The sequence below is a fragment of the Kogia breviceps genome, chromosome 9 (assembly GCF_026419965.1).
Source record: "Kogia breviceps isolate mKogBre1 chromosome 9, mKogBre1 haplotype 1, whole genome shotgun sequence".
Classification (NCBI taxonomy): domain Eukaryota; kingdom Metazoa; phylum Chordata; class Mammalia; order Artiodactyla; family Physeteridae; genus Kogia; species Kogia breviceps.
The window spans coordinates 49,256,308-49,282,215 of NC_081318.1; the positions used below are offsets into that span (position 1 = coordinate 49,256,308).

General features: G+C 46.0%; 2 protein-coding genes and 1 long non-coding RNA gene across 3 annotated transcripts; 2 read left to right on the top strand and 1 right to left on the bottom strand.

The window, feature by feature from the left end:
* Nucleotides 1-3,157: 3,157 nt before the first annotated feature.
* HOXA2 (homeobox A2) lies at nucleotides 3,158-6,816 on the top strand. The gene is made up of 2 exons (XM_059073684.2): nucleotides 3,158-4,131; nucleotides 4,814-6,816. The coding sequence occupies exons 1-2, from the start codon at nucleotides 3,753-3,755 to the stop codon at nucleotides 5,551-5,553; spliced, it is 1,119 nt and encodes a 372-aa protein (XP_058929667.1). The 5' UTR covers nucleotides 3,158-3,752; the 3' UTR covers nucleotides 5,554-6,816.
* On the bottom strand, nucleotides 6,357-10,117 carry LOC136794848 (uncharacterized). Its single transcript, XR_010842195.1, has 2 exons — nucleotides 9,810-10,117; nucleotides 6,357-6,493 (listed from the first exon to the last, which is right to left on the bottom strand). It is a non-coding gene; the product is annotated as an uncharacterized lncRNA (long non-coding RNA).
* HOXA1 (homeobox A1) lies at nucleotides 9,513-12,928 on the top strand. The gene is made up of 2 exons (XM_059074344.2): nucleotides 9,513-10,923; nucleotides 11,412-12,928. Exons 1-2 carry the CDS (start codon nucleotides 10,281-10,283, stop codon nucleotides 11,765-11,767), a joined length of 999 nt encoding a protein of 332 aa, XP_058930327.1. The 5' UTR covers nucleotides 9,513-10,280; the 3' UTR covers nucleotides 11,768-12,928.
* The last annotated feature ends 12,980 nt before the right edge of the window (nucleotides 12,929-25,908 follow it).

A 25,908-nucleotide genomic window follows, 5' to 3' on the forward strand; every position in this document is an offset into this window, starting at 1 on the left:
TTTGATGCTACAGGAGCTAAACATTACATTCCTACTGCTGGATTTAAGATAGAGCTGCCTACTGACTGGCTGGCAGAGGCAAAGGCAGGCACAGGAAAGGGAAATATTTTCATCTTCAGATTAAAGAATTGCTCGGAGAAGAAACCAAAATCCGAAAGCGCAAACCTCAGAACTACATCCCCATCAGCAGCCCCCCTCTCAAAGCTGGAAGTGAGGAACCACCTGTGTCTGGGGATCAGGAGCATCTGATGTGAGAAATAAATCCCCCATCTCCCTGGATTGTATCCTTTCGGAGGCAGAGATGGGAAATGTCGCCATTTTGTTTGCAATCCAAAATATACATAATCATGGCCTCTATCTTTCCCCTGAGAAGCTCCTGAAGATGAGCTTTAAAAACAGGCAGTGGAGCCATTTTGGGGGTACCTACTGGGCGTGAAGGAGCTGCTTTTAGAGAAACTCCTGAAGTTTAAAAAAGAAAAGAAAACAAAAAGACTGGGCAGATGCAAAGCCAGGCAGCTGTAGAGATCTGGGTGTTTCTCACACTGCTAGAGGTGCTTCCCCCAAATCTGTCCTGGGGGTCCTGCTATGTATTTTTTTCTTTTTAAAGAGTTTGGGCCATGGAAGAAGTAGATTTGCTCCCTACCATCCCCCACCCCCCCACCTCCCTGCTGACATATGGCGCACCTCAGAAATGTAGAGGCTGGAAAACCAGTCTTTGTGAGGACTGGAGCTTCCACCTTTTTGGTTGTTCGGACCTGAACACAGTAGGCTGAGACAAGGGGGTCTTCTTTTAAGTAATAATTTTAGAGAAGTGTGTAAAATTACCTGGGAGAATACGGAACAGTGGCGGAGGGGGGGAGAGAGAGAGCGAGAGAGCTACCCATCCAGAGAGGAAAATCTTTCAGAGATCCCACTGTTTGAATCCATTTCTAAAATCTCTAAAATCTACTCTTTAGCTGAGGGAGAACTGGTTTGGAAGAGTCCTTCTTCCCTCAGGGCAGAGATTTTAAAAAGGAGATTCCAATATGATTTCCCATATCTTGCCAGTCAAGACATTCATTTTGACTATCAAAGAAAAAAATATCAATCTCAACTCCAGTTTCCTAGATATTAAAAAGAAATCCTTATTAAAATATCTCCTGAGTTAAAGTAATAGATTTGGGGAAGATTTCAGTGTTGAATGGTCCCCCCAAAAAAGGATTTTCTTCCAGATGGTATTTGAATTAAGGCCGCTGAGGCGAGCAGAAAGCTCTCACCCACGCAGCCCCTGACAAAGCCTCAACGATACGGGGGCAGCGCTGCTTCCTCTCCACGCTCCCCCTCCCATTAACCCCTCAATATTTTCTGGTAAAAGCAAATGCCAAAAGCCACCATCCCAGAGTCCACAAAGCACCTTTCCTACAAGCAGCCTTATAACTCTTTCTGCTGCCAAGAAAAAAAAATCTTTAAAAAGACTAGTTTTCCTTGTTTACTTGCGTTTCCTGCTCTCCTCTTTGCTCGGCCACATTTGATCTTGGAAAGAGCTCGAAGCTGAAATGTGTTCTTAAGGGCCAGAAGCTGTCAAGGCTTTTGGTGAGCAAGATTGATCGCACTCAGACTTCCTTCAGACCTTTGTTTGGAATAAAAGCAAGAAAACTGAAAAACCCCCACATTTTCCAAAATAGCATCTCTATCTGTAAGGCAATGCTCTGGGCTAGTCAGTGACGAACTCCACTTTATATCTAATTTCCAACCCAAGCCCCCTTTGATGCCAGCCTCAGAGATGGAGTCCTATCCTTGTGGCTTGGTCAGCCTTTCTTGTTTTCTACGTAGATTTTTCTCCTCCGACAATCTTTCTCTCCCTGGCCATCAGAATGATTTATTTTCCTGCCACCGATGCCTGCCGGCCAGGGGGAGTCTGATCACTTGGTCCATTTCAAAGGAAGCAAAAGCGAATCATCATCCTCAGGGTTTGGGGGAAAAGAGATACCTTCAGATTTCTCTCTCAGCCTCCTTCCCTTTTTCTGGCTTGGTGGATTTTTTCAAAGTTATTGTTTGGTATCTAAAGGTGTTATCTTTTGAACCCTCCAGCACAGTCCAAGGTTCGCTCAGTCTCAAGTCTCCAAGTTGGAAAAAAGAAAGTGAAGAGAGAAACAGAACCTTTATAATTCCTCCTTGGGTCGCCCTCTGTCACCCGCGGTGCTGTTTCTCACAACAGAACCCGAGTGCAAACATCCCTGGTGGCCAAGAAGCGGGACAGTGCAGGAGACAATTCGGGCTGCCAGGGAGCACTCACTGCATCTGAACCAAGAAGCCCCCATCAGAGCGACAAGGATGAGAAGAAGGGGAGGAAAAGAAAAAGAAAAAAAGAGAGAACAAGCAAGCGCCTTCTCTTTCCGTGCTGCTAACTTCCAACAGACTTCCTGGAAATCGGAAATACTTACCGCACCCGAGCCCTACGGGTATGAAACCCAGAATGCCAGGAGCCGCACGCGCCTGCTCGGGGCGGCATTTCTTTGGCTGGCCGCCGCCCTGGCTACAGGGATTTGGACACATGGATCTGGGGTTGTTGTCTCGCTTGGCACATGCATCTATCTTTCTCGAGCCACTCCTGAGAAGTTGATGGCGCAGGAGGGTCGGGAAGCCTGGAGAGCCGCCTCCCGTTTTCCGCTTCCCGCTGGAGCCAGATGCATAGTTGTCGTGGAAAAACCGGCTAACAATGGGCCGGGGTCCGGGGTCCGTGGGCGCGGACTCCGAGCTGGGCTTTGGGAGGGGGGGCGAGGGCCTGAGGGAAGTGGGGGGAGGAGAGGTGGACAGAGCAGAGACAGGGAGGAGGAGAGGGGAGAAGAGGGAAAAAAAGAGGAAAAGAGGGAAAGACAGACAGACGGGAAGGAAAACAGACCAGTTCTGAGATCCAGGAACTGGTTTATGGCGGAGGAGGAAAAGGGAAATAAAAGGGAGGAACCCCCAAAAGAATCCTTCTCTCTCTTTCTGTCCCCCCCCGCCCCCGCCCTTTCCTCTCTCTGTCTCATCTCCCCTCTCCCTCTGCTTCTTCCTCCTGCCTCAGCAGAACTTATGTGGTTGGGATGCGGGGCCCTCGGGTGTCAAAACTTTAAGATTAATGGATTACTTTGTTAATGACTGCAGGCGTCAGACTGAGGTGCTTAAATGATTTGTGAGGTGCGAGGCGTCTTCCCGACAGTCCCAAACAATGCGCGGAGTGTGCGGGGGAGGCAGAGGGCAGCGGCCGCCGGGACCGGCTGCAGGGCTCACCGCTCGCACGCACTCACACACTCACACTGCTGGGCGCACACACCAGATCCGTGCTGATCAGGAGGCAGGCAGGCACCCCTCGCCCCCACGCACTCCCAGGCATCCCTAACCCACATCCACATATAGGTATTTTTGCCCTGAAAAAAGTGTAAATAAAGCCTCGCTGGCCCCCAATGAGGCGTTCCTTCCCGACTTTTTTGGATCAATCAAACAGACAGTGGCTTCTTTTGATTAAAGCCCAAATTGTCATTGGGCAGAAGCAATCATGTGACAGCCAATTCGGTCCAATTTCAACCTTGTCTCCATGAATTCAATAGTTTAATAGTAGCGCGGTCCCCATACGGCTGTAATCAGTGAATTAGAAAAAAAACACCCCAGCAGCGATCTTCTATGATAGATTTTTTTTCCCCTCCGCGCTCGCCTTTTTCCTGGGCCTTGCCCCCCCAAAGCCCCTCCAGAAGAGGGAACTTTTTCTCCGAGGGGGCTCCAAGGAGAAGGCCATGAATTACGAATTTGAGCGAGAGATTGGTTTTATCAATAGCCAGCCGTCGCTCGCTGAGTGCCTGACATCTTTTCCCCCTGTCGCTGATACATTTCAAAGTTCATCAATCAAGACCTCGACGCTTTCACACTCGACACTGATTCCTCCTCCTTTTGAGCAGACCATTCCCAGCCTGAACCCGGGCAGTCACCCTCGCCACGGCGCTGGCGGCCGCCCCAAGCCGAGCCCCGCGGGCAGCCGCGGCAGCCCAGTGCCCGCCGGCGCCCTGCAGCCGCCCGAGTACCCCTGGATGAAGGAGAAGAAGGCGGCCAAGAAAACCGCGCTGCCGCCCGCCTCGGCCACTGCCGCCACCGGCCCTGCCTGCCTCAGCCACAAAGGTCAGTCCAAAGACTTGGCCCCAGGTCCCCGGACCCTCTTCCCCTTCTGGGCTGCCCCGAGAGCGGTTATGGGGGGAGGGGAGCGTGGGCTGGGAGAGAAGGGGGAGAGAGAGAGATGCTTGGCTGCTTTCCCTTCCCCTGTGGGCTCAGGAGTGGGTTTGATGTTGAGAAAAGGGATCCTGCGTTCCGCAATGATTATATATATATATATATATATATATTTATATATATATATATATATATATATTTTAAGGAGGGGGTGGGGGAACTTTCCCTAACTTGTGTAATGTGGGATGATTTATTTGAGTTGGAACTGACCTCCTCTTGTCTAGTTGTCCTAGAGTTTGGCTTTTTGACAGTAATGAAGAGTGATAGATCGCTCTTGCTCAGCTAAGCAGCTGATGCATTAATTATAAATTGTGGTGTGGCTAATATAAAGTTTGCTCCCGGATGGAGAGGTTGGGGGGAGCTACAGGCAAGAATTTGATGGAGGTGGAAGAGATGGGGTCTCCCCGGGCTGGGCTCCCAGGAAAGGCAGCACAATAGCTTTACTGCATCTAGGGGCGGCCATTTTGTTGCAGTTGATCTTTTCTGCTATATTTATTCTCCAGTGGAATAACCCCGCTCGGACCCCTCCACCTCCAACTGTGCGTGTGTCTCTTGTTGGTTTCCCTTTCCGCAGAATCCCTGGAAATCGCCGATGGCAGCGGCGGGGGCTCCCGGCGCCTGAGAACTGCTTACACCAACACGCAGCTTTTAGAGCTGGAAAAAGAATTTCATTTCAACAAGTACCTTTGCAGACCCCGAAGGGTGGAAATCGCAGCGCTGCTGGATTTGACTGAGAGACAAGTGAAAGTGTGGTTTCAGAACCGGAGGATGAAGCACAAGAGGCAGACCCAGTGCAAGGAGAACCAAAACAGCGAAGGAAAATTTAAAAGCCTCGAAGACTCTGAGAAAGTGGAGGAGGACGAGGAAGAGAAGTCGCTCTTTGAGCAAGCCCTCAGCGTCTCCGGGGCCCTTCTGGAGAGGGAAGGTTACACTTTTCAGCAAAATGCCCTCTCTCAGCAGCAGGCTCCCAATGGACACAATGGTGACTCCCAAAGTTTCCCAGTTTCGCCTTTAACCAGCAATGAAAAAAATCTGAAACATTTTCAGCACCAGTCACCCACTGTTCCTAACTGCTTGTCAACAATGGGCCAGAACTGTGGCTCTGGCCTAAACAATGACAGTCCCGAGGCCCTCGAGGTCCCCTCTTTGCAGGACTTTAACGTTTTTTCCACAGATTCCTGCCTGCAGCTTTCAGATGCAGTCTCGCCCAGTTTGCCGGGTTCCCTCGACAGTCCTGTAGATATTTCAGCTGACAGCTTTGACTTTTTTACAGACACACTCACCACAATCGACTTGCAGCATCTGAATTACTAAAAACATTAAAGCAAAACAAAGCATCACAAAACAAAAACTCCTTTGACCGGGTGGTTTTGCCTTCCTTTATTCTGAGAATTAATTTTTATTTTCTTTTCTTCTTGACTTACCCTCTCCCTCCTTTAAATGTTGAAGATTTTTCTGTTTAGTGATTCCCTTAACCCAGTTACAGAGCCATCTTTTTCAGATTATTTTGGAATTTTAGTTGTTTAAAATCTAATCCAACAACTCTCTATGTGATTTCCTGAAAGCAATATATGAGGCCTGCAAGAAAGTGATCATATAATTGTATCTTCACTTTCTTTTTATTTTTGTATTACATTAGGATGCATTGTCATGCGTATTTTTGGTAGAATAAATTCTCCTTTGCTATAAGTAGCTTTCTTATTTTTTTCCTCCCCCTCTTTCTCAAGGCTCATAACAGTTTCTTTTTCCTCTTTTAGTCTAACTTGGTAAATAAAATTCTGGTCACAATCCATTTTCTTTTTCAATTTTAATATATTTATTAAATGGGCATGTTCAAAGTCTTCAATAGACAGCAACAAAAAAAGAAAGCCAGAAAATGGTCAGGGCTTCTGAGAAGTGTGGTTTTTTGTTTTTTAAGGGAAAGGATTAGGTTTTTCAATGTAGAGGTTCAAGCCATAGATTTAAATTGGTAATAGAAACAGGATTGGGCAGCCTCAGAGTTGGGCCAAGCCCAAGCTTTTGAAAGTGGAGAAATAAAGTGCCTACAGAAACCTCCAACTCCAGGAAGGAGGAACATGGAGTTTCTTTAACAAGCTACCAGTCTCCAGGTCAATAACTAAGTTATCAAGAATTCATTTATTTATACACATTTGTTTCAAACATTTACATTCCAAACCCCTCCCCCACAAATCCCCAAACATTTTCAGTGTGGTTGATTAGTCTCCCAGCTGTTGATGGGTCCAGGCAAACAGACCTAAAACAGAAAAACAAAAATAAAACAAAACAATGGTTACTAGTTGGAAAATGCACTTCAGAAAGGGTTTTTGGTTTTTGCAATCCTCTGGTTCAGTCATTCTAGGATTCTTTTCTTTTTTTTTCAGGGTCAGAAAAATCAATATTTCATTCTTAAATCTGTTTACATGGCAAATAATGGATCATTAAAGCTTTGAAGTCAGGTTAGCAAGATGAGATTTAAAGTGGAGTGTTTCTACCCCCCAGGTTATAAATTAACCCAGTTTCTAGAGAGAGAAAGAGAAAAAGCACTTTAAATGAAATATCAATAAAATGTGAACTAGGGATGTTACTGGGTTGTTCTGTTTTTTTCTCCCTTCTTATGTCTCCCCATGTTTATTTTTCCCTTACTGAGCTCTGTTCCGATGGCTACTTACTTACCGTGAGAAAAGGCAGCGAGTAAGCAACATGTGTGGGGGGCGGGTTGATTTAAGAACCCGGCTCTTAATAGCAAAGGCTTGGAAGTTATGAGGAAATCGCGATCCTTCTCCCCGGGTTTGCTGCCTACCTTCCCCCACCCTTTTGCCCCCTAAATCCAGGCAGCGGAGGAGGCGAGTGGGGACCGGGACAGGTCTCCTGTCCCAGGCGTGGAGCGGAGCAGGCGGCCTGGCCGCGGCCAGGATTTAGCCGCTGCTGTTTGCGATTCATCCTACGCTCATAAATCAAACGCTTTCTATGAATGAGAATGTCATCAAAGAGATCAATTGCAGGAACACATGCACAAATAAAAATCCTCTTACGTATTTGCCGGGAATCCCCGTCCGAAAGCATTAAGTTAGAAGGCGTTTAGTCATAATTCATTTTTATTGCTCTTTTAAAACAACAGCTTGGCTGAGCCGCGGATGCCATGAACAGCTCGGGGCCTCGGCGGCGTTTTGTCTCCTCCTGGCTCCTTCCCTTTCTACTACTAGAAGAGCCCTGAAAGAGGCGCTTTGAGCTCAACAAGCCGCTTGCAAGCGATCATTTAAATAGTGACCCAGCTCGCCTTTCACGCACTCTCCCCGGACGTTTAAAGAGACTTTAGCTCGTGTCGTGGGGCGCTGGCCTACTTGCCCCAGGACCTAGGGTCTCCCACCCGGCGAAATGAGCCCTAGGATTTCGTGGTGGTGAAGGAACCAAGCTACGGAAGCCTGCGGAATCGAGGCCAGAGGAGGCTGCCTTTGTGAGCCGCACCGGGAGAGCGGCGCTCTGGGCGAACAGCCGGGGCGGAGTCGGCTCGACCTCGAGAGCCCAGCCAGCCCGGAGCAGTGCGCGGAGGCGGGTCGGTTGCGGCCCGTGTGCAGCGGCCCTGTGTGCTAGCGCAAGCTTGTGATCCCAAGAAAAACACTCCACCCACGAAGGCCGGGAAAAAGGCCCGGAGGGAGGAAGAGAGGTGGAGGGAGAGGAGCTCAGAGGCGGAGAACTAGCAAAGGAAGCAGAGCGGTTGCAGACCGGGGTGGCTTTGTGGCGCGAGCCCTGCTGCCGAGGGGGTCGTGCAGACCCGAGCCAAGGAGGCCAACAAAGGGACAGGAATGAGGCAGGGCGGAGAACGTACCGACGAGCTTTGGCTGTGAGAGCAGATCGTCCTCAATGCCAGGCCAGACCCCCTAAGGTCCTGCCTCCTCTCCCACAGGAGCCCCTTTTCTCCCCCTCTGGCTGGAGGCCTGGCGCTCCCAAGGAAGCCACCTCCAGGAGGGCCTCCTTGCCTTTTCCCTTCTCCCGGATGAGGTTCCCCAGGTGCTAAAACTGGGTCAGGAGTGACCTTTCTTGGTTCCCTCTTAACCATGACTGGGGATGGGTCGCAGGTCACAGGAAAATACCCATTCAAAAGGAAATGTTTAGGAAAAATGTTCCTTTGCTACTGAGGGAATCGACAGTCAAATGTCTATCAGTTTTCCCTCTTGGGGAGACAGGTTAGGAGGGAACTTCTATACGTGAAGAACAGAACACAGAAACCTGAAAGGCTGACTAACACATTTGAAATGTGCCTGCCTCAAGAAAAACTCCCTTTTAACTGGGGAGGGAAAGCTAGAGAGGAGTGGGAACCCCAAATCCACATACAATCCTCGGATAAATTTGATCTGTCGGATTCCGATGTGGTGAACATGGTCAGAATAAAGCTATACAGCATTGGCTGCAAAGCTTCGGGATGATGTCTGGATTTCTTTTACCCAAGAATGCATCAATTCTTGGCCTCTGTTTGGCCTTTTCTCTCTACAAGCTAAGGGTTCACACGAATTAACGACCCCGTCGGCATCGGGGTAGGACGAGGGTGATGGAGAACAGGACCCCTGTCCTGGGATGACGCTCAGATTTGCACGTGTCTCTCTAGGGAAAGACTTGAAGGTTCACACAAGGAACTACGCAGTCAGTTGTTGGGGAAGGAGGAAATGTCCCGTCCACCATCAGCCATCTGTCCCCCGCCCCTCCCACCTGCCAGCCCCTCACCCCCCCCTTCAGCTGTGCAGTAGAATGGGGGGGGTGGATAAAGGAAGCTCTACCACTCGTAACATCTCCCTCCAGAAAACGAGAAACGTTGCGGGGGGTGTGGGGGGGAGAGTCCATCGTACTTTGCGGGAGCCGTGGTCTCGCCCTTTGAGGCCCCGGTAGGAGCACACAGGCTCCTGGGTCCTAGGGAGCCGGCAGATGGCCTGCAGCGCAGGGCCCGGCCCCCAGGCTTGCCACGTCCGCTAGCGTCATCTCTCTCCCCCCGCCTCCTACCCCTCAAAATCCACCGGCGGAATTGCTACGGATCCCGTAGGGCTCCCAGAGCAAGCTGAGTGGGGAGGAGAAAGGGGCGGAGAGCGAGGAGAGAGGGAGGGCGAAGAGCTGGGCCACCCCTGGCCTTGGCCAGCAAGCCTAGCTCCCAAGGCTCACCCACTCCTGGGCGTCGAATTACAAAAGCTCCTCGTTGCCACGCTAATAGCCGGGGGGTGGGGAGGGAGGGGGAGGAGGAAGGGGGGGAGGGGGAAAGGAGGCTTCAAGACCCTCCTTGGAGAAGGGAAGTTTCCTTTTTTGCCCTCGTCCCCTCCACGCCCACTGGGGTTCCTCCCAGCCAGTTCTCTGCGTACTTCCCTCTCCATCCCGAGCTTACAGAGCTGGTGGCCCAGCCTCGTCCTACGCCACCGTTCTCGGCACTCCTCGAGGCACCGCAGAAGGGACTGAAGGGAAAGCGCCCGGAGAGCAACCCTTCCAATTCCTTGCGTTCCGGGCTCGGCCAGTGTGCTAGTGGCGGCCCAGCGAGCTCCCGCCCACTGATTCCCGACCCGAGAGATCGAGGAGCCCTCCTCGCTTCTCACCTCTTGCCAATTCATCTTTCTGTGCGCGGTGGGGAGGGGGGCGGTGACGGGGGATGCCTTCCAGCCCCCACTTCCCGGAGGGGGGGGGGCGATCGGAGTCAGCGCGCGCAGAAAGCAGCCTCTGCTCCCCTTCGCCCCAGCGCTCCGAATCTGCCCCGGCAGCTGCCGCAGCTGCTGCTGCCGCCCGGGCTGCCTGGGGGGGCGACTGCGCGTCACCTAGACTGAGGAGCGCCGGGGATTTAAATGCCACTGAAATGGTGATCCATCACCGCAGGAGCCAGCAAACTTTCGCAGCAAGCTCCGCCATTGGCTGATATAGTCACGTGCTCCTCCCCTAGCGCCCTCCGCCCTCCCGCCCCCCCTCTTGCGCACTGTACATTCATATCATTTTTCTTCTCCGGCCCCATGGAGGAAGTGAGAAAGTTGGCACGGTCACCCAGGGCTTCGCAGGACCCGGTCACTCAGTGACAGATGGACAATGCAAGAATGAGCTCCTTCCTGGAATACCCCATCCTCAGCGGTGGCGACTCGGGGACCTGCTCAGCGCGAGCCTACCCCTCCGACCATGGAATTACAACTTTCCAATCGTGCGCGGTCAGTGCCAACAGCTGTGGCGGCGACGACCGCTTCCTAGTGGGCAGGGGGGTGCAGATCAGCCCGCCCCACCACCACCACCATCACCACCCCCAGCCGGCCACCTACCAGACTCCTGGGAACCTGGGGGTATCCTACTCCCACTCGAGTTGTGGTCCAAGCTACGGCGCGCAGAACTTCGGCGCGCCTTACAGCCCCTACGCGTTAAATCAGGAAGCAGAAGTAAGTGGTGGGTACCCCTCGTGCGCTCCCGCTGTTTACTCTGGAAATCTCTCATCTCCCATGGTCCAGCATCACCACCACCACCAGGGTTATGCCGGGGGCGCGGTGGGCTCGCCTCAGTACATTCACCACTCATATGGACAAGAGCACCAGAGCCTGGCCCTGGCCACGTATAATAACTCCTTGTCCCCTCTCCACGCCAGCCACCAAGAAGCCTGTCGCTCCCCTGCATCAGAGACATCTTCTCCAGCACAGACCTTTGACTGGATGAAAGTCAAAAGAAACCCTCCCAAAACAGGTCAGTCTTGCCATTCCATGAAAGCTCCTTGATGATTTTGGAAGGAGCTGGTATGCTTAGTTTCCAAGGAAAATTAATCATGTTTTATTATTTTTTTTAAAGTTCTTGCTTCCCACCTGTGTTGTAGGGTGTGGGGAGGTTTACCCATTTGCGTTGGGGCAAAGGAGCGTCTGGGACTGCTGTATTTCCAAAGAGGCTGGGTTTTAGAGGTTTTGGAAATAGGAAGTGGGAAGTGGGTAGGTGTGTGTGTGTGGGGGGGGGGCGTCCTGTTAATATCTCCAGGCTCCATTAATCACGGTCTGACCATGCTAATCGTTGATTTCAGATTAACACTTTACACCTCATCACTCACCCTCCCAAGCCCGGTTTATGTTCAGAAATTCTTGATTCCTCTTTACCGGAAGGTTGCTCTGAAGCGTGTACGGAATCTCATATCGATTATAAAAATTTTTACCTTTTTCTCTCATCGCTTCCCACCTTGCCCCCAGGGAAAGCTGGAGAGTATGGCTACGTGGGTCAACCCAATGCAGTGCGTACCAACTTCACTACTAAACAGCTCACGGAGCTGGAGAAGGAGTTTCACTTCAACAAGTATTTGACGCGTGCCCGCAGGGTGGAGATTGCCGCATCCCTGCAGCTCAATGAGACCCAGGTGAAGATCTGGTTCCAGAACCGCCGAATGAAGCAGAAGAAACGAGAGAAGGAGGGCCTCTTGCCCATCTCTCCAGCCACTCCGACGGGAAGCGAGGAGAAGGCCGAGGAATCCTCAGAGAAGTCCAGCTCCTCACCCTGCGTTCCTTCCCCGGGGTCTTCTACCTCAGACACTCTACCTACCTCCCACTGAGGCCGCCCCGGCCCCACTCTGCACTCTGCAGCCCAGGCTACTCCTCCGGCTGGGACTTCTTACCCAAAGCACATTCTTAGCTTATCTTCCTTTCCATTTACAATCTTTCTCTTCCTTTTTGATCCTATCTGGGGAACTCCTGGCCAGGATAATGTGTTTCCAGAGAATTCTGGATTAGAAACTTGACGAGGGGGAGGGGTGGTGTTAGCTCCTTAGCGCAGATTGAGTCAGCATCAATTTTCTGATGGCACCTAACACCCCTACTTTTAGGAGATTTCGACAGAACCTACTGTTCCTTTCAGATGCCCTTTGGAATCATTTCCTCTGCCAGCCGAAACATGTCAGAGCAAGGCCTCTCATCTTTTATCTATATGTATATTTACAGTTCTCCCCTACTTTGCCCTTAAAGTAGGCTAGAGGGAGAGAAGAGGGTTCAGGAGCTCATGAAGAACAGATACACTATGAGAGTGTTTACACAATTAATTCATCCCTTAATTTAATTCAGTTAAATGTGTGTGAGTTTGCTGGTTGTAAATGCTTTGTCCTGAAAGATTTATCTTTATGCAGATTTTCTAGAAATGTTTTGATTGACTAAAACACGGTGGGCAAACTCTCAAAACTGGTACAACTTTATATGTGATTATAGGTTAAAGAATTAAAAGCTCTCATTTAAAATCAATCAGATGCCTCAGATGGTAGCCTCAATTTGTTCTTTCAGTGAGTTAAGAAGGCCTGCAGAATACAAGGGTCAGAAACCTTGCTTCCTGTGCTAAGTCTCTCCCCATCCCCACTCCTTTCTTGTTTCTCTGGCCACACTCTATTTAAAATTTGTGCTGGATTATTCAGGACCTAAATGTATTATTCAAACCAGCTTTTTCCTTCCACAGTTATCTTAGCTGGATATGATATATTTTCAGCTCAATTGTTAATGTGACGGATGGCACGATGAATGTATATTTTGTGTGATTCGTGAACAGTCTTTTGCATGTCGCACAATGTTTTGATGTCCCTGAAGTACCACACTGAGTTCTATCAGTTATCCTTTGTGATATTCCCCATTTCCTGTACAATCATGAACAGCTCAGAGATCCCGGAGTGATGTGATCCAGAGCAGAATTTACGGGTCTTAAGATGTCTGTAATAAATATATTCAGGTTTCAGATATGCTTATGCATCTGTGTATTTGGCTTGGCTACAATTTGCTGGTTCCTACAAAGTTGGCTCATTTCACATGGGGAAGGAGAGAAGTGCGGTGTGTATTTTCAAAGAGGTGGGCCTTTTCTTGAAAAAAAAAGGAAAGGCTTTTCATTGTGTAGCTGAAGCTTCCCCTATGAGTGTAATTGCACCTAACGATGTCTACGTAATAGGTTGATTTTCTTTAAAATAGCAGCAGCTGCTTTATTATAATCAAAGTTCATTATGGAAAAAAATGAATGGTGAAAAAATTTATGAAGCAGATCTATTTTTGAAACAAACATGGATACTTCCCGGGTCAAGTGCTAACCTTTTCACCTCCAACTCAATGTTGACATATATATAAACAGAATCCCCTTCAAAAGCTGAAACTCTTCAGTCAGTCTTTCCTCACATCAATGAACCAAGAGCTAAGAGATTCACATTTAATTAGCTCCAGTATAAAGCTGTTTGAGGATGGGGCCCCCACCCCACCCCTCTTCCTTCTTTCTGGATTGTCGGACAGCATGCCAAAATATTCCACTCTTTAAATTGAGTGTGGTCTGTACTGAGTAAACCCTTGCCTCCCTCCTCCAATTCCTCCTGTCAATATCCACTCCTTCCTGCCACTTTTTAAACCCCTACCCCCAATTCCTTCTGGGTTACATATCTCATTCCCATCAGATTCAGCTTTGATTTCACAGCCATCATGGCTGTAATGGGTCTACCGCTCAATTTCCATGCCACATAACCCAGGAAAACATTTTAATTTTCTCTGGGCTCAATAGGTTCTTCCAGGTGAACTTGTGGAAGCCGCCCTGAAGTCTGTCAATATTCAAGTTGCTTCTGACCAATGCATGTGTCTGCTGGTCTCAAACAGAAGAATCCAGCAAATCAAAAAGTTCAAAGTGACTCTCCTCCTAGACCTGTTACCACGTTCCCTTTACTTTCACACATTTTTGGAGGCTTTAATTTAACCCCAAGAGTAGAGCAGAAATTTTACAGCATCACAAACAAATACAGACATATGACTTCCACTCCAAAGGGTGTTTTACAAAGGATGGGCTGGGGTTCAGGGTGGGTGGGTAGTGAGAAATCCTACAAAAACTTGTGTAATTTGCAGGCCTCCTAGAGCATCCTTGAGATTTCCTGTAGTTCCCTGTCAAAGAGAGCGAGCCTGGACTCTGCAGGCGCAGTTGCTGCGGCCATATCAAGGGCACCCGGTGCCCTCCCCTCAGCTCCTGGGTTCTGGGGTTGCTTCTAAAAGACTCAAGTGAATGGAGGAGAACTTCAAAGTCAGCCAACTCTTTCTTTCATTTCCCGCCTGGCCCTATACAGTATCTTTTGTTTATTAGTGTAAAGCCACACAGCAAAACAGATGGCTGGTTTCCAAATACTTTAATGTGTTAAAGTGTCATTTGCATGCCACTGCCGAGATTTCAATATCTAAAAGCAGGGCCAACCCGCTGGAATCCCGGAGATTCCAATCTTCTAGGTGCTGGTTTTAACGTAGCTGAGAGAGAGGAGAACGATGAATTATGGCTAAACATCCCAAGCCTTCTCTAGGTCGTGGAATAAATCAATTAACAAGCAATGCATTTAGGAAACATTAATATACCTTTCAACAAGGAAAACATTTGTATCTTTTTAGTTGTCCCAATCGATTAAATCAAAGGTGCTTAACACATCCTATTTCAAGGTCTCTCTTTTTCTGTTTTGGTCTCTGAGGAGCACAGTTAGCTCCTTGAAAAATGACAGCCATGGTAACTGAAACGACAGAAGATGGAAAACAGAAAATAACATTTTATTGATAAATTTAAAAAGGACAAGAGTCTCAATTAGGGACTTGGGATAATCACAATATAAAATTCCAGTTTTCCAATGCTTTTTCCTCACTTCTCTCACCTTCATTCAAAGTATTCCAGAAATTCAGGGTGTCCCCAACTGAGGCTCAGTTGAAATTGTGCTGTGACTCTGAAGTCTGCTCTCGGCTTCACCTTTGAAAGTTTACTTTTGGAGGCTATTCAGATGCCCTGGTGTTTTCCTCTGGGGCAATCAGATTCAAACCGATCAATATTTACTCAGTCTGAAAGGGTTGTTGAAAAGCCTGCTAACAACAAACTGCTTTGCTGCTCACCCCTGTTTAATCTCAGGTTCACTGAAAGTTCAAGAAGAGATGAATGCAGTGATGGGTCACTTTAGAATGAGTCCCAGTGGTTTATCTGAGCTCTCTGCTAAAGGCAACAATTATAGTTCCATCCCTCTTTGGGAAAGGGTTAACTTGCCTATTATTCTTTTGCTAAACAGTGTTTACTAGAAACTTAAAACACTTTCCTCTCCCTTCCTGGCTTTTTTTGGGGGAGGGGGTGGAGAGGACTTTCCAACTGCCCTTCTCCTCTAGCTTTCTGCCAAGTCACTAGGTTTCATTTGACTTAAAATAAATTACACTGAATATTTAAAAAACATTCAATTAGCCTGACAGAAGAGATCAGATTTATTTCAGATGCCACGAACTATGAAATGAAGCTCTTTGGGCCATTAGAGTTTATCTTCTTTGCGAAAGAACAGGGCAAGATTGAATTGAAATCCATTTGCGTTTGAGTAATATCGACAATCAGAGCCCCAATATCCATCTGAGATGGCTGTTTAGACATCAGATGGGGGGAGTGGAGGGGGAAGGGACTTGTGCAGAAGCAAATACCTCAGGTGGAAAGTCAACTTTAAAATTTTATGCCCTCTGAGCATACGAACTGCTGGGATGAAAGGAAGACCCAAGGAAGCCAGTGGGGAATGGTGGGAGAAGATGCTGGACCCTGAAGCTAATTGCTACAGCTCTTCAGAGGTCAAAGTTCATATAATCACTGCATAAATGCATACTAAATAGGGACTTATTAAGCGTTTCTGATGGCTGAGCACATCTGTGAAAAAAACGGTCAATGCTGTTTGTGTTTCTTCCTGAAGAATAATCATCCTTGCAGTAGAAGCTCTAGGAGTCTGAGTCTTTAATTTACTATTTTGAATGACAGGCAACCTTCTGTTTTAAAATTTTGAAAGTGGTGCGTGATCAGCATCTTTTTAATATTGGTTGGGACTGTAAAATACCTCTCTTGGAAATGCTATGGCTTTTTCAACACACACAAGAACATCATGCCCCTATCAGATAAGCTACTCGCTAGATGGCTAACTTTGGTGACCCTCTGCTGAAGATAATCTACTTTTTCCTGCATTTCTGAGAACACATGGAAGTTCTGTCTTAGGACTTCTTGCGCTTAGGTGACCAGGATGGATAGAAATCCATCTACCCAAACTCTAATTTTATGACTCAGAGAGATAAGGCACCCAGAGGTGGATTGATTTGACACAGAGCACATAATATCAATACTCTTACTTCCTAAATAAAAACCAGAGTGGCTTAGCACCTGAGGCCAGTGCACTGAATTCTAAATTCCTGATTTTATTTTGTTCCTTCCCATTTATTCAGTATGATTAGTTTCAGGGTGGATATTGTTTAAATTTTTCTACTTCTGGTTTACTAGCCACACACTCAGTCAAGTCTTTGATTCTGAGGCTATCAGGATTACTGAATCTTTGAAACAATCTCCCAGTATGGCAGATGGAATGTTTCTGCCATCTTGTTTGAACAACAAAATGTTGGGCTACTTGCTGTTAAAGACATATGTTCTAAAAATATAGATCGGGCGAGCAGGCAATGTTCAACATACGTATATTTGTTGTTGTTTCTAAACCTAGACTAGAGAAGAACAAATGAAAGAGAAGTTGCCTGTTCCCAAGTTCAACGACCTCCCTTAAACTGTCAAGTGGTACCAGCCAGGAAGGGCTTTAGAGATGCAAGGAACATTCCAGGGGGTGTCTTAACCCTGAATCTTTTTTTTGTTGTTGTTGCTTGTTTGTTTCTGTTTGTTTTGTGGCACAGCATATCCTCCTGAATTGTTCTGGTCCAAATTTAATTTTCTCCACAACTTACTCATTTACCTAAAACACACACACACACACACACACACACACACAAGCAAGGCACCCCAAGCCCAAACAATTAACATAAAGTTTCCTTACAACACAACCTGCCTCGTTTTCCTTCCTCAGTGGGGTCCTACTGATCTCAGCAGAACCTGCTGCCCAAAGGGACATCTACGGCTGTCAGCGTTTGAAGAGCTTAACTGGAATCCCTAGCGTTTTAGAGCCTTATTTTTAATAACACCAATCATCAAATATAGCTGACCTTCGGGCTGCAGAACTGAAAACCAAGTAATAACCAACGCTGCTCCGTAGACACTAGCCTATGACCCCACCACCCCCTATCCCAAACCCCAATGACATCATGCAAAACAGTCTGGAAAGACTGCATTTTGAGCTTATTGTAAATAAATGAAAAGCCCAATGTTTCTTTCTCAACATCTCCAGACACATCTAAACTGTGTCTCCATTTTTTAAACATCCCATTACATTTTTCTTGTTAAAAATATGTTTGTAAAACGTCTAGTCACAGGGCTAATCTATAGAAATCAGATTGTTTTACGTTTTCCTTTTAGGTTTGGGTGGTTACTTGGTTAGTTAAAGAAAAAGAAAGAAAGAAAAATAAAAAGCACCAAGCAACTGCATGCAACAGAAAATAAAGGAAAAATTATTGAATGACTTTTTTCTTTTTAAATCGGGCGACTTTTGAGCCGCACTGGACACTTCACAAATTACGACCTGCTACCTTCTAACAGAAAAATCGCCATAGACCCATACGAAGGCAGAAAGCAATGATTTAAGACGGTAGGGGACACCCCTCCCCCCAATATCAGCAGTGTTCTTGGACGGGAATTTTCCATTCTGAGGAGCAAATGGGCTCCTTGCTTCAGGGCGCGCAGGGGGCAGCTGCCCCAGCTTCGGGGAGAGCACGGCAGGCGCGGAGACTCGGCCGGTGCTACTGCCCTGAGGGACGGGGCTCGGTGGGTGCCGTCCGGTCTCCGCGGGCCCGCGGGGGTGGAGGGGAGCCCAGACGTCGCGGCTTATAACGACTTGCCCCCTCGGCTTCCCCGCCTTCTCTCTCCGCATTCCGGAGCGAACGCCGCGCTTCCTTGCACGTCCTCGCGGGATCCACGCGTAGCAGGAGGCAGCCGCACCCGGGCCTCCCCGGTGTGCGGCGCAGCCGAGCAGCGCCCGCGGGGTTGACCGTGAACGCCACCGGAGTCGGGGCGCGTCTCCCGCAGCGGGCTCTCACGGGACCACCTCGCCTCCCGTCTCCTCCTTCTTTCCCAGCCGGCACCCCTTGCGTCCGGCTGCTCCAGGGAGGGAGTCGCAGGGCCTGAGAGATGCGGCCTAAAATGCCGCAGGCGGACGCCTCACTCCTCCCGGTGAGGGCCTAGGCCTTCCGTCCAGCTCGCGAACACCCCCGCCCCCGGGGTGCTGGACAGAACATTCACCTCCAGGAGAAGAAACCCAGGTCGGAAACCTAGCCCCCTGGTTCACCTTTCTGATTTGAAAGCGGAAGGAGACTTTACTCCCTGCCTGCCCCCTCCTCTCAGATATCTTCAACATACGTTTAATTGAGTAATATGTTCATTCCCCTTCTAGTTCGACTAAGATGCTTTGAGGGTAGAGGTGAGGGTTGCAGGTGTGGTGAGTTTCTAAACGGTGAATGTTCCTAGAGAGACAAGTACTTCTCTGCTCAGGGAAACAGCCTTGCTTCTCAAAGGTCCTCTCCTCATTCAGTTGTAGAGTCAAACCCTGACTTGCCTCAAGTCTCACTTCTTTCTAGATAGTTTCCTGTATTACTTTCCACTCTATCAGCTGAGCCCCTCAGAGCTCCACCTTTTGCGCAGGAAGCTTTGTTATAGAACAACTAACGGGAGTTGTGTGTGAGTTTTGACTCTGCCTAAGAGATCTTAAGCTTCTTGAGGGCAGGTCTCTTGACGTTTAATAATGAGGAGGCAGTCCCTGGGGAAAGTGCTCTGGACTGGAATTCAGGACGCCTGTGTTTAGTCTTTTCTCTTTCACAGTAGAAGCTTAGGTAGGTAGGATACTTAACTTTCCTATACTTTGAGATTCTTAAATTATAAAATAAGGCGAATGTTCTTGTTGACTTTTAAGTTACCCTCTAAAATTTACGTGATTTTTCAGAATCTTGAAAAGTCTGGTATTTATTCAGGATTTCTCTGAGCCAAGCCCTATGTCAAATACTTTACTTACATTAACTCATTTAATCCACCCCAAGAAGGAAGTGTTTTTATTCTTTTGATTTTCAGATAAGGAAACGGAGAGGTCTAAGATGTTAAGTAACTTGTCCACTGAATCCAGAGTCCAAATTCTTATGCATTTTGTTGTAGTGCTTCTCCACAGTGCCATCCACATAAGTCCTCTACAAAGAGTTATCAGGCTATTGTTGTTTGATACAGGTACTATCATGCTGGTAAAGAATTAGACAGCTGGGGAAACTGACTGTTTATTATCAGATGTATGTGCAAACTATGGCTGTACCTTCTTGGGAAAATTAGCAAATGGCAAGTATTTGAATGAAAACAAAGCTAAAGAGAGAGGTCAAATTTAACAGTAAAGTCAATGAGAGGATTAACTTAATAAAGACTTTTTTTCATCTCTGACACTAATTGGTTAAGGAAATAATTTTCAGAGAGAAGAAAGATACTGTTTATATTCACAAATGATGTTTGTGGCATGCCTAACGTGCAGAAAATTGGAAATATTCAATGTAAAATATAAATGTGTTGTCTCTATGAAAGCTAACATCCATATGGTTGGAAACATTTGAATGCATGAAGTCCCACCCCACCCCCCGTTTTCATTTGGTTATTTGATATACTGAAAATCAGTCACAATTTGCATTTAAAGAATAAAGGAAAAGAATAATTCATCCTCACCCAAGGGGGTCACTCCTCATAGTTTACCACTTCACACTTCTTCGGGCCGTGGCCTCTCCCGTTGCAGAGCACAGGTTCCGGGCGCGCAGGCTCAGCGGCCACGGCTCACGGGCCCAGCCGCTCCGCGGGATGTGGGATCTTCCCGGACCGGGGCACGAACCCATGTCCCCTGCATCGGCAGGTGGACTCTCAACCACTGCGCCACCAGGGAAGCCCCACTTTACACTTCTTGACTGAGAATAACAAGAGCAACCAGAACTTCGAGGAATATATCATGAGGCCTAAAGAGAGCCAGTCTTCAGAAGTCAGTTATTCTCAGAACTCAGTTTGCACAAAGTCAGATTGAATTGTATGTAGAAACACATCCATTTGCTTCTTCCCTTTTCTAATTTTCATAAGTGAACAAGGACTTGGCATAATTACAAACATTACAAGATTACTGATATTATTTAGTTTTGAATCACAGAATCTAAGACAAGAAGAGACATTAGAAGTCATCTAATTTGGTTTCTCTACTTTACAGGTGAAGAACCTAAGGTCCAGAAAGGTGCTAGCAGCAATAGTGGTAAGAAAAAAATATTTACTTATATCTTTAATAGGTACTTAAGTGGATATTAGAACTGGCAGGCAAAAGTTAATCTCAAGCTAGATATATTAATAACATTAGTGATTAATTACTATGTTAAGTATAGTAATTAATTTCAGTAATAATTAAATGCTGAAGATCTAAAAGTTATTAAGAATAAGCATGTTTGAATAACTAGATATATGCCCAGAGGGTTTCTTCCTTCCTACTTACGTCCAAGAATCTTACAGAAAATGTGACTGCTCGCATCCATCCTGTCCCATGGGTAAAAAGGAACTGGCTGATCCATTTTATTTCTTTCATTTCAGAATTTTTAAAAATGTGATTTGACAGATGAAACAGAGACAAAATCAAGAAAAAAGCCAGGCTTCTTAATTGCCCTGCCCAAGCTGCTCAGATGGCATGTTAATTCCCTGGTTGTTCCCTGATTCAGACACCATGGAAGTTGAGGGCATTTTGGTTCCTACGAACCACAAGGACTTCACTTGCAATTCATTATCCTACGTCCAATACACTCCTTCTAGGAGAGAGATCCAGACTTTAGCAAGTTGTGACAACTTATTCTTTGTATGTTAATATTTATTATTAACTTTCTTGCTACCAGATGCTGAGCTAAGAGTTTTATGTGTATCATATCTCAGTTAGTCTTCATAACAGCCTTATGATGTGGGTTTTACTATTCCCATTTACAGATGGAGAAACTGAAGTTTAGAGAAGTTCTCTAAGTTGCTCTCCATTACATAGTGAGTGATCAGTAAAGTTGAAATTGACAGCCCATGTATTTAATTCTCACATACTGAAGCGTCATATCTTAAGAATGTGAAAGTAAAATGTAATTAAGACTAACCTTAAATTTAACTTCAGATTTAAAATGTTTATATTTTAGAAGCCTAGTGTTAAGTTGTTATAAACCTATATGTACACTATGAATGATCTTAGTTCTGTTGAAAAATATATTAAAAATATATAATTATGAACATGCATACAAAAAAGTTAATTTTTCTATTTGGGGTTTTATTGCTGACAGAATTAAAGCTCTCAGAATAACAATTATTTGCTTGCAATACTCATAGCCTAGTAAAGAAATAGTATGGTTCTATAATATCATACAGATAAAATTATTAATAAAAAAATTACCGATTACCATCACATTCCCCCCAATGTAGCTTTTTTCTAGAGTCCAGTCTTTGGCCCTATGCATACTTTTACTTAAAGGCAATTATTGTGTACCACAATTTTGAATTCCACATTTTTTCACTTATATCATAAATGTTATCTGTGTTTATGTGGTATAGTTTTTATTTGATGATTAGTTAAAACAGTGGAAGTATCATTACTTATTACATAAGATATTTTTCTTTCTTTTCTTTCCTCCCTGTCCCCTATTTTTTTTAGTGGGATTGGCCAACATCTGAACCGTTTATGTTTAGAGAATTTCTCACTGTGAGCCAGAAAAGGCCATACCCTTGCTTTCTCGGTAGCCTCATCTGTTTCCAGCACAGCCATGTGAAGGTCCTGGAGATAACATCCAGCAGCAGTTAGGTCTAGTGGTTTGGCATCATCAGGGTTTGGGGTAAGGGTAGTTGTCTCCTTACCAGACTGGCTGTGTGGTGACATTTTGGCTCTGGCTGCTGAGCTTTCCATTTTTCAAGCTTGATTTCCAGTCTTCCTGGCAATTTTCTGAGCTATCCATTTATTTAATCCTTTTCCGATGAAATAACCAACAGTTAGTTTCTGTTGCTTACAACTAAGAATCCAGATAATGTACCATATGATAAACCAAATAGTGGTGCTTTTTTTTTCTTTTTAAAATTTATTCAATTAATTAATTTATTTTTGGCTGCGTTGGGTCTTCATTGCTGTGTGGGCTGTCTCTAGTTGTGGTGAGTGGGGGCTACTCTTTGTTGTGGTACGCGAGCCTCTCATTGCGGTGGCTTCTCATTGTGGAGCACGGGCTCTAGGCACTCAGGCTTCAGTAGTTGTGGCACATGGGCTTCAGTAGTTGTGGCGCATAGACTTAGTTGCTCCGCGGCATGTGGGATCTTCCCGGACCAGGGTTCGAACCCCTGTCCCCTGCACTGGCAGGCGGATTCTTAACCACTGCGCCACCAGGGAAGTCCCTGGATTTCAGCTTTGATCTGCTTTCTCTGGGAAAGATTTGCTTTTTGTACAGTTATTTCTAACAGTTCATCTGCTCCTCAGTATTTAATAGGAGCCGTGGACATTGCTTAGAAAGACAAAACTACATTGAAGACCTTCAGAATGGTCCCATCAGAAAGTAAGTTGCATTTTATATGTTAAATTTGTGCTTAGGAAGATCTATTTTTATATCATTTAAGTTGCACATATCCCTTCTTGTTGTAGCTTGTTTACTTGCTCGAGGAAACCTAAGTTGCTTGCAGCTGTAAAATTCTGGGATTTTCTAAACACCGTAGGCCCTTGAGATTTTGAAAATTTTGAAAATGTAGTCCATAGGAATTGTGATGAAGTAAAACAGCCTGACACTGGAGTTACCATGATATAGGGCATACGTCTTCAGAGTACTCCAGATTCTCTCTGTGTAATTCTTTTTGTTCTCTTTGGTAGATTTTTAAAAAAATATTAATTAATTATTTACTAATTTTTGGCTGTGTTGGGTCTTCGTTTCTGTGCGAGGACTTTCTCTAGTGGTGGCAAGGGGGGGGCCACTCTTCATCGCAGTGCGCGGGCCTCTCACTATTGCGGCCTCTCTTGCTGCGGAGCACAGGCTGCAGACGCACAGGCTCAGTAATTGTAGCTCACGGGCTTGGTTGCTCCGCGGCATGTTGGATCTTCCTGGACCGGGGCACGAACCCACGTCCCCTACATTGGCAGGCAGATTCTCAACCACTGCGCCACCAGGGAAGCCCAGCCCTCTTTGGTAGATTGTTGATCCATTTCAGATACTTGTGGCAGCAAACAAAGCAGTTCACCTCTACAAATTTATATCTTTTGATCTTGTCATGGTAGCCTTTGTACTCAGTGTTGGGTTGGAGCCTAATATCTCAGGTAGAAGGTCATTGAGTTTCTCTCAAAAATCTCCCATTATCTTTATTTTCTTTCAAAAACCCATTAACAGCACATTGGAATTTAAAAAATAGTGTCATCATCTGGCACCTGATGCCCAATTGTACAAATTCTTAAATAAGGAATAGTTTCTGATAAGTCCTCTGGCTTATAATAGCAGCGAGTATATGTTAAGTCAATAATCAGCCCAAGTTCTTCATTCTGTGCTTGGATTTTGTTAAAAAAGATCCAAGGGGAAAACATTCTTCTGGAGCAAGATTCTTTTCAAAATTCCGCGATGTGCTTTCTGCCCTTCCTCTTGGCCGACAAACGTCCGGAAAAGCCGCGACCCTGACCCCAGCGCCAGCGGGCACGATGCCACTGGCTCATGTGACCCCCAAGATGCCGCCCACCCAACGCCAAAAGTGCTAAAGTCGCCAACCCGGCGACCCTGGTGCCAGTAGAAGGCCCTGAACCACAGGCGCCTAGGCACAAGCCCACGCAGCTCGCGGACCTCCTACTGGGCATCAACAGTGGTGCTTTGAATTTTTTTTAGGGCTTGTGGGCTATGGCCTGGAACTGTGGGAGGGAAGTTGGACCAGATGGCTTAGAAAGTATCTATGTAAGATGGTCAAATGGCAGCTTCTTCAAATTCCATTTTCTCTCCTTCCCCAGCTTTGGGCTCTTTTAATACACACCCTTTTCACTTTGTTAAACCTAAACAAGTACATTAAAAGAGCCAAAGATGGCCCTTCTCTTTGTCCACCAAGAAAACACAAATTTATCTAATTGAGTTGTAGAACAGAACTTATTTCCTATTTTATTTTACAGCTTTCCTATCTTATCATCTCGAGTAGTTATTCTTCTGAGTCTGAGCCTATGTGTATGAGAGTAGCTGACACTTCCTGATAGCTCACATTATACTAGGCACTCTGCTAAGCACTTTCCGTAGGTTGCCTCCTTAAAATCCTCTCCACAACACTATGAGGTGTAGGTACTATTAAAATCCTTATTGTAAAGAAGATGAAACTGAGAAGAGAGGTCACCCAGCTAGAAAATGGCAATGCTCATTTATAAACTTAGTCATCTGGCTCCTGAGCACTCATTCTTAATAACGTATATATATACTCTCTCCCATAACTTGCTTGACTCATCCAATTTTCCTTTTTCTTACTTCTCATCTTTCTCATCTCCTAACTTTTTCTTTCCTATTTGAGAATCACATGAAGGCATCCCATCCAGTCCCTAATTGAACATCTATAATTGTGGGAGGTGAGTGGTTCAGTACCTATCAGTTGCGGGTGCCCTTGAGAATACCTCTAGTTTTGCTCTCCTGGCTCTAGGAATTCCTTCTAGCTTCACCTCTTCCTGACCTCCACTAATTCCATCCCCTCCCCCACTAGGAACTTCTGCTCTCTCGTCATCTGGTTTCTTTCTTGCTGTCTTCTATTTGAATCCTGTCTCATGACTCTGCTCCTTCATTAATTAAAATATTTATTCAGAGGTGATGCAAAATTTTACAGAGAGAAGATACCATCCCCTTTCAAGGAGTTTACAAATCGTAATGAAGTATATAACCTGATTTATGTTAGAAAACATTTTTTTAATTAATATTTTTATTAGAATTTAGTTAAACATTTAAACTTCCAGGATTTTATTATAAAAGTCGTATAGAGTAATTACAGGTGACATTCCTTTCTCCCCAAAACGTATAACTTGAGAGTAAGCCTTTAGTTCTGGTTGGGGCTGTGATCAACATGTGATTTGGGTCAAATGCTAAGGTTTTATGGTGACCTTTGCCAGAGAAGACATGATGGTGGGGAAATGTTAACATAATCTTCGTGCCCCCATTTGACTGTGAAAGCCAAGGGAATGGAAAGAGAAGAGTGTCAGAATTGTGGAAACTTGGGGCTTTTCAGGTGTTTGTGAGTCAGAAAGGATGAAAATGGAGGATGAGATAGTTGAAAATAACCCTGGAGAAATTGTATGCTTAGGAAAAAGGGGATTTAATCTTGGGAAAATTCTGTAGATGGAATCTAGGGATGCTACCAAGTTAGATAGAGTTCTTAATGGTTTCAAGGTGATCCAGTTCTGGAATATGTGAGTGACTAGAGGAAGTTTTATAAAACAAACTTCTGGTTTAAAAAAAGAAAATAGAGTTAGGAACAACTCTAAAAGAAACATAATTCACCCATGCTTTAATGTAACTATGCAATTATACATATATGTGTTTATATCTCTCTTTAGAAGAGCCTTTCCTTCTAATGCTACATTACTCACAATGTTCACCTGTCTTCCTGAGTTCTGTCCAAAGAGCCAAGCTCTTTCTTGTCTGAGGGACTTGCAACCTGGAATCACTCCCCCCTCCCCATTTTCTTCTAAGATCTTGAGGCTTTAGTTAAATGATGCTTCTTCAGAGAGGCCTTACCTGAGCACCCTCTTTGTTTTCTTTACATACTATCAGAGTTTGCAGATGT

Bases quoted from the DNA above. Each gene is read 5' to 3' on its own strand.
- HOXA2 (XM_059073684.2), top strand. From the start codon at position 3,753: ATGAATTACGAATTTGAGCGAGAGATTGGTTTTATCAATAGCCAGCCG. The intron at 4,132-4,813 runs GTCAGTCCAAAG...CCCTTTCCGCAG, and splicing joins TGCCTGCCTCAGCCACAAAG to AATCCCTGGAAATCGCCGAT.
- HOXA1 (XM_059074344.2), top strand. From the start codon at position 10,281: ATGGACAATGCAAGAATGAGCTCCTTCCTGGAATACCCCATCCTCAGC. The intron at 10,924-11,411 runs GTCAGTCTTGCC...CCTTGCCCCCAG, and splicing joins AAGAAACCCTCCCAAAACAG to GGAAAGCTGGAGAGTATGGC.